The 10,827-nt window shown below is 46.1% G+C and overlaps 2 protein-coding genes across 4 annotated transcripts; one reads left to right on the top strand and one right to left on the bottom strand.

Annotated features, from left to right (window-relative positions):
- Positions 1-7: 7 nt before the first annotated feature.
- Positions 8-10,802, bottom strand: LOC105686291. 3 transcript variants are annotated; one of them, XM_048659449.1, is made up of 14 exons: positions 10,325-10,802; positions 9,935-10,052; positions 9,294-9,458; positions 9,087-9,220; positions 8,797-9,000; positions 8,414-8,718; positions 8,107-8,276; positions 6,721-7,222; positions 6,550-6,649; positions 6,382-6,486; positions 2,690-2,800; positions 2,388-2,618; positions 2,060-2,326; positions 8-1,975 (listed from the first exon to the last, which is right to left on the bottom strand). In XM_048659449.1, exons 1-14 carry the CDS (start codon positions 10,382-10,384, stop codon positions 689-691), a joined length of 3,759 nt encoding a protein of 1,252 aa, XP_048515406.1. In that variant the 5' UTR covers positions 10,385-10,802; the 3' UTR covers positions 8-688. The 3 variants fall into 3 exon arrangements, with proteins under 3 accessions (XP_048515406.1, XP_048515404.1, XP_048515405.1); XM_048659447.1 differs by having other exon boundaries at positions 6,382-6,649; XM_048659448.1 differs by having other exon boundaries at positions 6,382-6,649; positions 8,420-8,718; positions 10,325-10,799.
- Positions 4,800-5,939, top strand: LOC105686285. Its single transcript, XM_012400938.3, has 3 exons — positions 4,800-5,222; positions 5,325-5,402; positions 5,506-5,939. Exons 1-3 carry the CDS (start codon positions 4,993-4,995, stop codon positions 5,618-5,620), a joined length of 423 nt encoding a protein of 140 aa, XP_012256361.2. The 5' UTR covers positions 4,800-4,992; the 3' UTR covers positions 5,621-5,939.
- Positions 10,803-10,827: the final 25 nt, after the last annotated feature.

Genomic DNA, 10,827 nt, shown 5'->3' with positions numbered 1-10,827 from the left:
CGGCCGCTTTTTTCCTGATAACAACTTTATTGCGTTATTGTACATGATTTTATGAATTGCATGAGATATAGTCACCTAATACTGACATATGTAAACATTTCATAAAGCGGATCGTTTATATGTATACTATAGTATAGGTATTACAGTATCTGAACTTTTTACATTAAAGTACAGATGGAAATTCATGCGCGTAACTAAATATAATTAGGTCAATTGTTCCATTTTTAGAGACATTATAGAAAAACTATGAGTTAGGATTACGACACATATACCGGGAAAATTATTCCGATCTACGGATCGGTCTGTCATATTGACTTTGGAATGGTTAAGTTACATACTTCAGTAAACAAGCAGCATACGATCATGCATTGATCGTATAATATAATCGATTTATAATTCTACCGTATATAATTCAGCCTTAGAATTGAGATATTATTCATACGAAGGAACATATGTACATAAATAGTATATCATTATAAAGTCGATGTATAGTATCCTTTAACAACTTGGCTACGTTGATTGTGCGATGGCTTTAGAAGTTTTCATTACATTATTAAAAACATTCATCTACATGGAATACAACTCGCGATGTCCTTGGCGTTACACATTATAATTATTCTAGCGCAATATATCTTCAGAATATAATTTGTATCGCCTTCTACGATATCGTACTAACCATATCGATGCGTTACAGTCGTGTTACTTCGGAGTTGTTGACAGCGGATCTCAATTTAGCCTCCGAATGACTTGCTCTTCGATGCCTAGCCTGCGAATGGCTCACCGCAGTAGTAACATAAGCAACTTCATCCTGCCTCTTATGTTTCTCGAGTAAAACCTGCACGAACCTTGGACTAGGTCCGTCTAGACATTCGCAGCTATGACTAGCGTCTAAATCTCCCTGTAAATAAGCAGTGGGTGGAAGTAGAAGACTTTCCGTTGATTTTGTGGGCTGAAACTGTCTCACTGAATGTCCGGAGTGATTGCACCCGTGTTGTTGATGCGACGAATAAACCGTACTACCTCCAGCCGAAGATCTGGCAGATCTTTGGCCCGTCGAAGCAGACGACGAATTGGGCGTTTTAGATCTACCGTGCGACGAACTTTTGGGAGGTCTTTCTGCGCTGTGCGTTTTTATCGTACCTGTGTCCAGATATCCATAACCAAAACCGTATCCGCCAAAAGCTTTCGTTGTCAAATTATCCCAAGATTTTGGCTTGGCGTATTGCAAACACGGCGGTGGACGCTGATGCACACTCGGATCCCAATACAGAGTGTCCGTACTCAACGAAGTTGAACAAGAAGCGACGCTGTCAGCTGCCGTTGAAACTTCACTGCTCGTTATCGAATGCAAACTGTGACCGGAAGCTCTCGAACAAGCATGAGCAGCATGCTGTTCTCTCTGATGCTGTTGCTGTTGCTGCTGCTGCTGTTGTTGTTGTTGTTGTTGTTGTTGTTGTTGTTGTTGTTGTTGTTGTTGTTGCTGTTGTTGTTGTTGAGCGTTCTGTTCGTTTCTGGCCCTCCGTTGTTTTTCCCTACGCCGTCTGCTGGGCACACAATTTGGATCGCAACAGGGGCTAGCTAAATCGTAGGCGTCGAGGCTACCACCTTCGGACGGTTCTCCTCTCCCTCCTGCCCCCGGTATGCAAGCGACGCAGAGTCCGTTGTTGGAAGAATTGGGGTGCGGCGAGCCCTGGGACTCGACACCGGACCCTGAACATTGCTGCTGCTGTTGTTGCAGTTGCTGTTGTTGTACGGATGATTTATTGTGGTTTTGACTTTTCAGACACCCCGGGCCAGCAGCGTTTATTATGCCATTCGCCTGGTGATAGCTATACCGAGACGAGACGCCTATCTGTATTTCGTTCGCACCTCCTTTCGACAGAAAGTGATGATGATCGCTGCGAGACCGAGGAGGGCCAATGGTCACCAGACACGCAGCACTTCTGGGCACGAGGCAAGGTCTCCCATCGGCGTACTGTGGATCATGTCGAGACGAATGGTTAAATAGAGCCTCTCCTATTGCTTATTTTTATTCCAACGTTACCAACGGTTTACTCACAACGCTGTAAAGAAGAAGATGTTCCGTGGAAGCGGCGGGCCTACAACAAGGCGTTGCAGAAGACGCGAAACTGGAGGACGGCGAAGGTTGGCTTTGATTGCTCGTCGTACTGGTTACCGTACTCGGGGTCCGTTTCCGGGCCGGAAGCGAGTGCGTTTTCCATCTGCCAACGAGAATGGACCGCTCGCGTTCGCACAACCGTTCCAATTCGCCTAAGCGGGATTGCAGAGCGCGCTGAAGCTCGATGTAACGCATATGCAGCTCGACCTGAGTGAGATGGAAAACGGAGGTGAACGAGAGGTCCCGGAATTTCGGGACGACGTTTTACCTTTTTCACGCAATCCTCGAACAGGACGACCATTCGCATTCTGGCGTCGCAATTCTTTATGAAACTGACCAACGTCTTGTGGTCGGCGCGATCCATTTCGTGTCCATTTATCGACAATATCACGTCGCCCTCACGCATGCCGGCTTTGAAAGCCGGTCCGTCGTATTCGATGTAGTCGACGTACGTGACCATCTCAATTTCCTGTTCTCGTTTGTAGTGGATTCCATAGCTCTGCGAAGATCGAACGAATGATTTCCCAAAATACTTCAAGCTAATTTCGCGTCGCTCTTTCTTATAAATACCTGCAAGGTAAAACCGTAGGTGCCATTTTTCTTTTCCACGATAATAGTTCTCCGCCGTCTGTCTTCGTCCGCGCGAGGTATTCGATCCGATTTGGATCTCTCGAGGAGCGCCTGAAAAAATCATCGAAAATTGAGAGGGTGAAAATTTTTCGGAACGTCGTTAAAATTCATCGGGTATAGCTACTCGTGTTTATCTTTGTACACCGTCTCTATAGACGATGACGCATACCGTCGATTAAAAGGGGTGAGATAGTGCGGATGAAGAGATCGGCCATATGGGGGTTGAAAAATCAATTAATCGCGTGCACGCGATGCAACGTAAAAAAATCGCGCCTCGCGTTACGGTTTCCCAAAAATACGACGAATAAATTTCACCGTTTATCGATCGCTTGTGCACGCGCTTTTTCCTTATCCCACCCACAGAATCGCACGACGTTTAAAATTTAGTGAGAGAAAAATATTTACCCCGCTCCATTCCTCCTCGTCGCTGCTGTCTATCACGGAGCGGTGCGTTCCCGCAACTTCGTTATTTTGGGGTGAATTATTCATTTTAAAAATTAGAACGGCTTATTTTTTTCCTCCAATCGTCGTTCATCGATTCGCTTTCAAGCCGAATTAAATACCGCGATATCGGCCTCGTTGCGGTTTGAGGGCAGGTACGAAGCGACCATGGCAAACAGCCGGACTCCTACACCCTCCACGTTACTTCATTTTATACATACATAAGCACGTTACACGAAAACCGTGTTATTTTCACCGTCAAAATACGCCAACCTGCACCGCTATAAGCGAATCTCTGAATTCTGTCACGCTTCCGTAAATTTCACCCCCGCATACGCAGGCGCAATATTACCGACTCGAACGCCATTCGCAACCCTTTTTATTCAACCCCACCCCCCGCGAACCAGCGCCTCCGCCTATGCAACCGGACCGGCGTCCTTGCAGCCGCCATTTTGTTGTCGTCGATTGTTTTTCCACAGCCGCCATCTTGTTATCGTCGATTGTTTTTCTTCTTCGGCCGCCATTTTGTTGTCGTTATACGCTTCTCATTCGCGTACGAAATGCATCATTATTTGATTATTTCTCCCTATAAAACTAGTACCAGCGTGATTAATTAATTTATTAATTAACGGTGATGATCATTATTATCATGCTTGGCATACCCGTGTACAAGTATAACGCGTTTTCGCGCATACAGAAAACGCGAAGCGCGTCATTGACGTTTTTCGAACAGCTGCGACTCGATCATTAGAGATTGACGAAAATATTTTCCACCCACAAACTATCCTCCCCTTGCCCCCCTATGCAAATTTCTATGCAATCTTCTCGAAATTTGAGAGTCACAAGCGTCTCGGATCGGCTCAGATTTCGCATTTTTAGCCACCGCGCGAATTGACCGAGCAAACAAAAAATCACGAATCATATACTTCATATGCTTAAGAAAATACAGTGATGTTCTTTTAAACAACCTTATATATGTACGCTCGGTAAACAACCTCCAGAGAATTTCTTTTCCATTTCTGGGAAAGGGTTATCGAGTAAACGAAAAACAAAACGGAAAAACCGTCCCTCTGCGCCTCCGATTTTCCTACCTAATGAATGGAATTTTTCTGTTATGAATGGATCTGCACGCGACGCAATCGCGGCTGTGTATGAATTTTATTTTAGCAAACGCGCATATTCGGAGTGCTAATTATTCGTTCTATTTCGAGGTCTTCGCGCGGCTGGTAGGAGTCTCTACGTTAAATTTTGCGATACCGTGAGATTTTTGCCACCGCTATGACGTCTGTAACGTTTGCGAACAAACGTCCGTACGAACTTGTTAATTTAATAAACGGTCGCACACATATATGCGACGATCAGTTCACGCGTTGACGTAAATTGCGCAAATTTTACTCATCATCGCGTATTAAAAATACCCACGAATTACAAGCGCGTGCTACGATCCCTCCAAAGGGAAAGCAAAGGAGAGGAAAGTTTTCCAACAATATTCGAAAAACGCCGAGAAACGGAGCGACGATTTTCCGTCGTTCTCAATCGTTCGGAGCATCCGGTCCACCGTTTGCTCGGTTCGCATCGTGGCTAAAAAATTCGCGGGGGAAAAAAACAAGGACGAGGGAGATAACGCGAGGAAGTAGAAGGAGAGGAGCTGCCGCAGGCCGCTACTCGGAAGCGCGGGTGCGCGGAAACGGCGAAAATTATTTTTCTGGTGGGAGTGCGAGCGCTCTAACGAGATGCGTTGACAGGTATAAGAGAGGCGATAGTGGGGCGTTTCGCTCCACAAACTTAGCTCAGTCTTAACGATGTCGCGTTATTGGTGTCGATTTTCTGCCAGCGATTTTCGGATCGCTGGGGCGATTTGCGAGCCCCGCTTCGTATTCGCCGTGTTATTGATCTGCGCCGCCTCCCGTTCTTCCCACGGGAATCCGACGCCCCTCGGTCCCTCGGAACTTCCGGAATTCAATCAGTCGGCGACCACCGTCGTCTCGCTCCTGAACAACGCGAACTCCTCGAATTCCTCGGCCAACGATCTGTAAGCGCGACAAATAAACACCCGACCGGGTACCACGTCCCCCGAAACGATCAACGAACTTCAATCGGTTTTTTGTTTTTCTTTTCTATTGAAAATCTACAGGTACGTCATCAGGGCGGTCGTCTACGAGATCGGGATACTGACGGACGTCGACGAGTCGACCAATCAGACGACCGACAGGTGAGTGAAATTTTGGCGCGCTTTTTTCACCGCCTCTTTCAAAATTACAACGGAGACCTTTGACCCATTTTTTTCCCCGGCTTTTTTCCCCCGTTTTTCGCAGGCACGAGGAGGTCAACCTCTCCTTCTACGACCCGCCGCACAAGGACGACGGGCTCCTGGATCTGAGCGGAATTCCGATACCCCAGGTCGTAACGGCCGCCAACGGGACGTTGTAACGACGCTGATGTTTTTTTTTTTTTTTTTCGTGGAGATAATCAAAAGCGTGAACTGCAATATGTAAATAATTGTACAAAATCAAATTTCTAAGATTTTCAATCGTAGGTTTAGTTGAACGTTTGTATTATTTACCTTATAGACACACACACACACACACACACACACTACGTTTCGACGTACAGATTATATATATGTATATGTATATTTACCGTTACGGTAAAACTTCTCATTAATGTTAATTTTACTCACGTCGACGTCGTGCGATCGAAGAAAAAGACAACGTTATTTTATACCAAATAAAATGGCCCTTACATTGTACCGATTTTACTTAATTCGCTCCTACAATTTTCATCCTCCGAAGGAGAGCTCAGATTGTTTTGTCTGCAAATGCCCGGAGGATCGTAAAGTAGGAGTAAGAAGATCCGAGTATCTGAAATTCCGTTTATAAAATAATGAAAAAAATCAGCTTCAAAATTCAAAGAAGCCGAAACAACTTTACTATACGAATATCAGCGCACATTTTTGTAGTTCTCCAAGGACATTAGGTAAAATTTTCCGGCGGTTATCCCCGCGGGATTCTGGGCGCGGATGATGATCATCTGCAAGTGCCGCGGGGCCTTGGCAGATTCTTTAAGAAAATGGCCGCCGATCAGCTCGCCGTACGCCTCGTAAGCGGACCGTCCTACCTCCTGCGCCTGCACAGCGGGGGCAATGACGAGCGAATGGTTATTATCAAACTACGTCGAGAATCCAAACTCACTTCCGTTTGGAGACAATTTCCAGCCCAGCAGAACACCAGGAGTTGAAAGAGCGAGGTCGACCAGTAAGCGACGTACTTCACCAATTCGTTGTTAGACTTTATCTCCTGCAAAATCCGGGGGGGGGTACAGTTCTCCGATGGGGTCGTTCCAGCGAGGCTCTTACCCACCCTGTTCAGAAGAAAGCTGGTGAGACAGATGACGAAGGTGCTGGAAAGCGTCTGGGCCAGAAGAAATAAGCTCAGCAAACCCTCCAAGCTCTCTGTGTACCTTGAAGAGGGAAAAGGGCTTTTAGAAACATGCGAATGAAACGGAGAGTCGAGGACCAAAGTTTCACTTACTCGGTGAGGCTTTGAAACTTCTTGGCGCACTCGACGATCCTCTGGTCGACCCGACGCCCCTGCGAGGCCTTCAGGTGCCTCAGGGTGACCGCGACGCCCTTGAGATTGGCGCAGACGTGGAGGATCAAGACGACGAAGAGGCAGTCGTGACCGATGGAGGCAAGGGAGGCCGCGGCGCCGGCGAAGACGTGGACGGCGTAAACCAGGGCGAATAGGACGGGGGACTCGGTGCCGAGGACGTTTTCCCATCCGTCGAAAGGGAGGCGGACGCTCTCGGTGGCGTTCGCGATGTAAGCGTTGACCAGGGGCTGCCCGACGAAGGAGGCGATGCTGGAGACCCCGAGGACGAAGTAGGCCCTGGTAACCGATCTACCGAACTCGGCGTAGCCGGCCATGGCCCGAATTTCCCGACTAGTCGAGCGCTTCCAGAAGCCCGACATCCGTTCCAGCAGCGTCGATATCCGGTCTCTGTTCAGCGCCATGTTCACCGTCTTCCCGAACACTATAAACGAGCTTATCATCAGCGCCAGAATTTCAACGCCCGTCGACACGTCCCGCGATTCTTCGACGTGACCTTCGACCTTCAACGCGGCAGGTAGAAAAATAAACAGCGTCGAGGCCAGCGTGACGAGCCTCGAAAACGCGGCGAGTTTTAGGCGGGACGACGAACTCTCGTCCGGTGACCAGACGCCGATCGTTCTGATGGCGAATAAGTTCAACGAGACGTATTTTTCCATGTTGGTCTACCCCGGGAATGGGAATTCTCGGGGTCCGCGAACGAATGTCTACGTGAATAGCGGGTAATCGAGAAACGCGATTAACTGAAATTCGTCTAACGACGTTATCGTTATCGTTACGCTTCGCGTAATTAGGCCTCGAGGGCGGTAATAGTTCCCGTGATAATCGAACGCTCAATTATTCAAAGTTTTTTTATGCACCCCGTAAAATTGGCAGGATATTTCTCTCTACGTACGACATATTGTTACGAGATATCACGGAATACATCCGATACCAAACGGTATCGAATTATCGTCAAAGAATCTTACTGCGAAGTAGACGAGTGTAGGTATTAATTATATCTGCCGATGAAAAGCAATAGTTATAATATCATATTTAGAATGATGAAATTATTACGGAGCTACTATTCGCTAGGTATTTACATTACGTCGTAGAATTCTCTCACTCACAACCAGGTAGTAACCTAACTTAGAAATTACATCGCTATCGTCATCTGTCAGACTTGTTACGCACAAAATACGTTCAACGTACGACACCTAAACCACAATCTAATACAGCACGCTGTCGGTTATCCTCTGTCCTGCGAAAGAGATGTAGACATGAATATCTTATCGGGTAATTTGTCGCTCTCGTGGTTCCTTAACTCACCCGTTTCGTCGGTGCTGTTGTCCGTCGAAGGTCTTATAGAGAAACCAGAGTCGAGGTCAGGTCCTGGCAGCGACGAATTCCCATCGGGATGGGCTCCGCTAGATCCAGCCGAGTGCCAATCAGAATCACCTGGCATTTCTAACTTCGGTGTTTCCACTCTCCATATTCCCCTGCGATACGAAGCATCGATGTAGATAATACGACCACTAACTCCTGCCTCTCTTTTCCCCGATGCAATGATTCAACGAACATCCTACTATCGTACGATAAAATTTCATGTCCTAAATCTTTGCGTATACATACATACACATACGTTGTTTTGGGCTCAGCACCCACCCCTGGAGTCGGTGGTTCGGAGGCGATATCGTCGGGGTAATTAACCTGAGGTCCTTGCTTGGCGTAGAATAAATATTGTTGATAATCCGACTGCTTTCTCTTGCGTTCGCTGGGAGGCGATGGAAATTTCAGAGGCTTAATAACAGGAAGATCCGATCGTTTCCGCTGATAAGGATCCCACTTGGTGTCCGGAACTGGCCCGATGGTGGAAAGTTTGTGCAGATATCGTTGGTAGGGTTGGCGAGGCTCAGGGGCTGCCGATGCAGGCAAAGCTGGCTGTTGGCGAGGTAAAAAATGAATGAGTTCTCTTCGCTTTGTTTCTTTGCTCCGCAGTTATTTTTCCTCCTAACTCACCTCACAGTCCCTGACGTCCTGAGCGACGTGGAGAAGCATTCCGACATTGAGTGCCCAGATGATAAACACACGGCAAGAGGTCAACATCGCTATGAGGGAGGATTCGGCTGTGAAGTCGCCAAATATCGAATCAGTTCTCGAGGAATGTAAAATCTCACGTGGTATGTCTAGGAAACCGGAGTATTTCAGGAGATCCGATAAACTCTGTGAGAAAAAAAATACAACAAATCCACAGAATAAATATGAATATACCATTAACGGTGCAATATAATCAAATTTCAGAGACTCACGTATGTGTTACTGATGTCGATGGAGTAAAAAATGGCAGTAATAATATCCGAGACCAAAAAAATGCTCGTCACCATCATCCATGGTCCTCTGAGTAGCAGACCGTTCCGTCCTCTCGATTCGGACAACGTCGCAACTGCGGCGAAGATGTATCGTTAATTGATTTGAGATCGTTCCCGATCTCGATAAATGAATCTCATCAGACTTACTGACGAGAAGGAGGGCGGTCAAAACCCAGATTAAACTCAGGCTCAGGTAAACAGCGATGCAAATGTACGCTCGGCGGGTCATCCATGACTCGATTTCTGGCCACGAAATGGTCACCGTTCCGTTGTCCGTGGTCACCTCGAGTTCCTCAGGACCGCATCGACCACCGGTTCAAAATTATAGCAACAAGGAAGATGGATTATCCGCCTCTCGTCGGTATTATTTTTTTTATCGTTAATTGGTAGAATTTATTTATTCGTTTCTTTTCTGATATGGAAAATATAATTTCGGCGCTTATCTCGGTGAACGTACTTCAACTTGTAACTTGAATAAGACTGGGGTTTATCCGATGAAAAATTTGTTTTACTAATAACGTCGATTATGACGTGATAACGTTTGATTGTACGCGATAAGACAATTGTTTTTATCTTTATTCACAGAAGCACGTTTGTCAAGTCAAGTGCGTTTACAATAATTGAGGAAAAATTAGATTCTGCAAAAATCATCGGTCGATAACGACGTAACATCTCTTACAAGAAATGAGCGGAAGAAGAATGAAGAAAAAGTGTACGCTCAATTCTCGTGACACTCAGATTTCAGAAGCTCGTGATTATTTCGGTATCGATAAACCCGATATACTCACTGTAGAGATAGATCAAGTATATCCGGTAAGTCCAAAGGGTTTCCCTAGAGACGTTTATCGCACAGTCGTGAACGAGCAGAGCAAGTATCCCCACGATTGACCAAACCAATCCTTGAATCTGAAAGAGAAAAATTTTCCAATTTTCATAAACCGATCTCGTGAGACTGATAAAACAAAGACAACACCGTTTTTTATTCCCATCGTTTAGCGAGTCCGAAAAAGTATTTTTTTCACCTTCGATTATCGTCCTAGAGTTTAATCCCAAACACGTGACGCGAGATCGATCAAGATTAAATTCGAAAACATGTATCATCCTAATCCGAACGATTTTGGGTTCACCGGTTCGGTGCTCGATAAATGAATTATAAATTGAACAAGGTCGTCGCCTACCAATGTGTAAATTCCGGCAAGGACCGCGGTCGCTTTTCCGGAGAGACCGAACAAACCCATGTCGGTATCGAGACGCTCTTCTCACTCTCGTCCTCTACTCTTCTTTGCCTTCTTCTTAGCGTTTTTCCTCCACAAATCACAAAATATGAAACGGCACAAAAACTGCTCACTCTACACCCGCCGACGAGCGGGTTGTTGTTAAAACAGCTACGATTGATACAAGTCTCCCTGCAATCGGCTGATCGGGCGCAGAGGCGAGGCGAACCGATTCAACTTGATAAGATATCGAATCAATTCACACCTGTATTTTCGAATCGCTATTCCTGAAAATTATGAAGCACGATCAACACAAACACATGTTGAGAACAAATAACAACTACATACCGGAAATTGGCATTCGGTGGTTGCTGATTCGACGGAATATCGTTTTTATCCAACACCCCGCACAACTGTTGCAAAAAAATATTCAAACGGAACGAGAAATTTCATCTTCTATTTTTAAA

This window comes from Athalia rosae, chromosome 8, assembly GCF_917208135.1.
Source record: "Athalia rosae chromosome 8, iyAthRosa1.1, whole genome shotgun sequence".
In the NCBI taxonomy this organism is placed as follows: Eukaryota; Metazoa; Arthropoda; class Insecta; order Hymenoptera; family Athaliidae; genus Athalia; species Athalia rosae.
The sequence above is the reverse complement of the archived record's forward strand: the minus strand, read 5'-3'. Positions and strand labels throughout refer to the sequence as shown.

Coding starts and splice junctions, on each gene's coding strand:
- LOC105686285 (XM_012400938.3), top strand. CDS start 4,993: ATGTCGCGTTATTGGTGTCGATTTTCTGCCAGCGATTTTCGGATCGCT. Junction 5,223..5,324: donor AATTCCTCGGCCAACGATCT/GTAAGCGCGACA, acceptor GAAAATCTACAG/GTACGTCATCAGGGCGGTCG. Junction 5,403..5,505: donor ACCAATCAGACGACCGACAG/GTGAGTGAAATT, acceptor CGTTTTTCGCAG/GCACGAGGAGGTCAACCTCT.
- LOC105686291 (XM_048659447.1), bottom strand. CDS start 10,384: ATGGGTTTGTTCGGTCTCTCCGGAAAAGCGACCGCGGTCCTTGCCGGA. Junction 9,459..9,934: donor ATACTTGATCTATCTCTACA/GTGAGTATATCG, acceptor AATTTTGAACCG/GTGGTCGATGCGGTCCTGAG. Junction 2,327..2,387: donor TCGAGGATTGCGTGAAAAAG/GTAAAACGTCGT, acceptor CATCTCACTCAG/GTCGAGCTGCATATGCGTTA.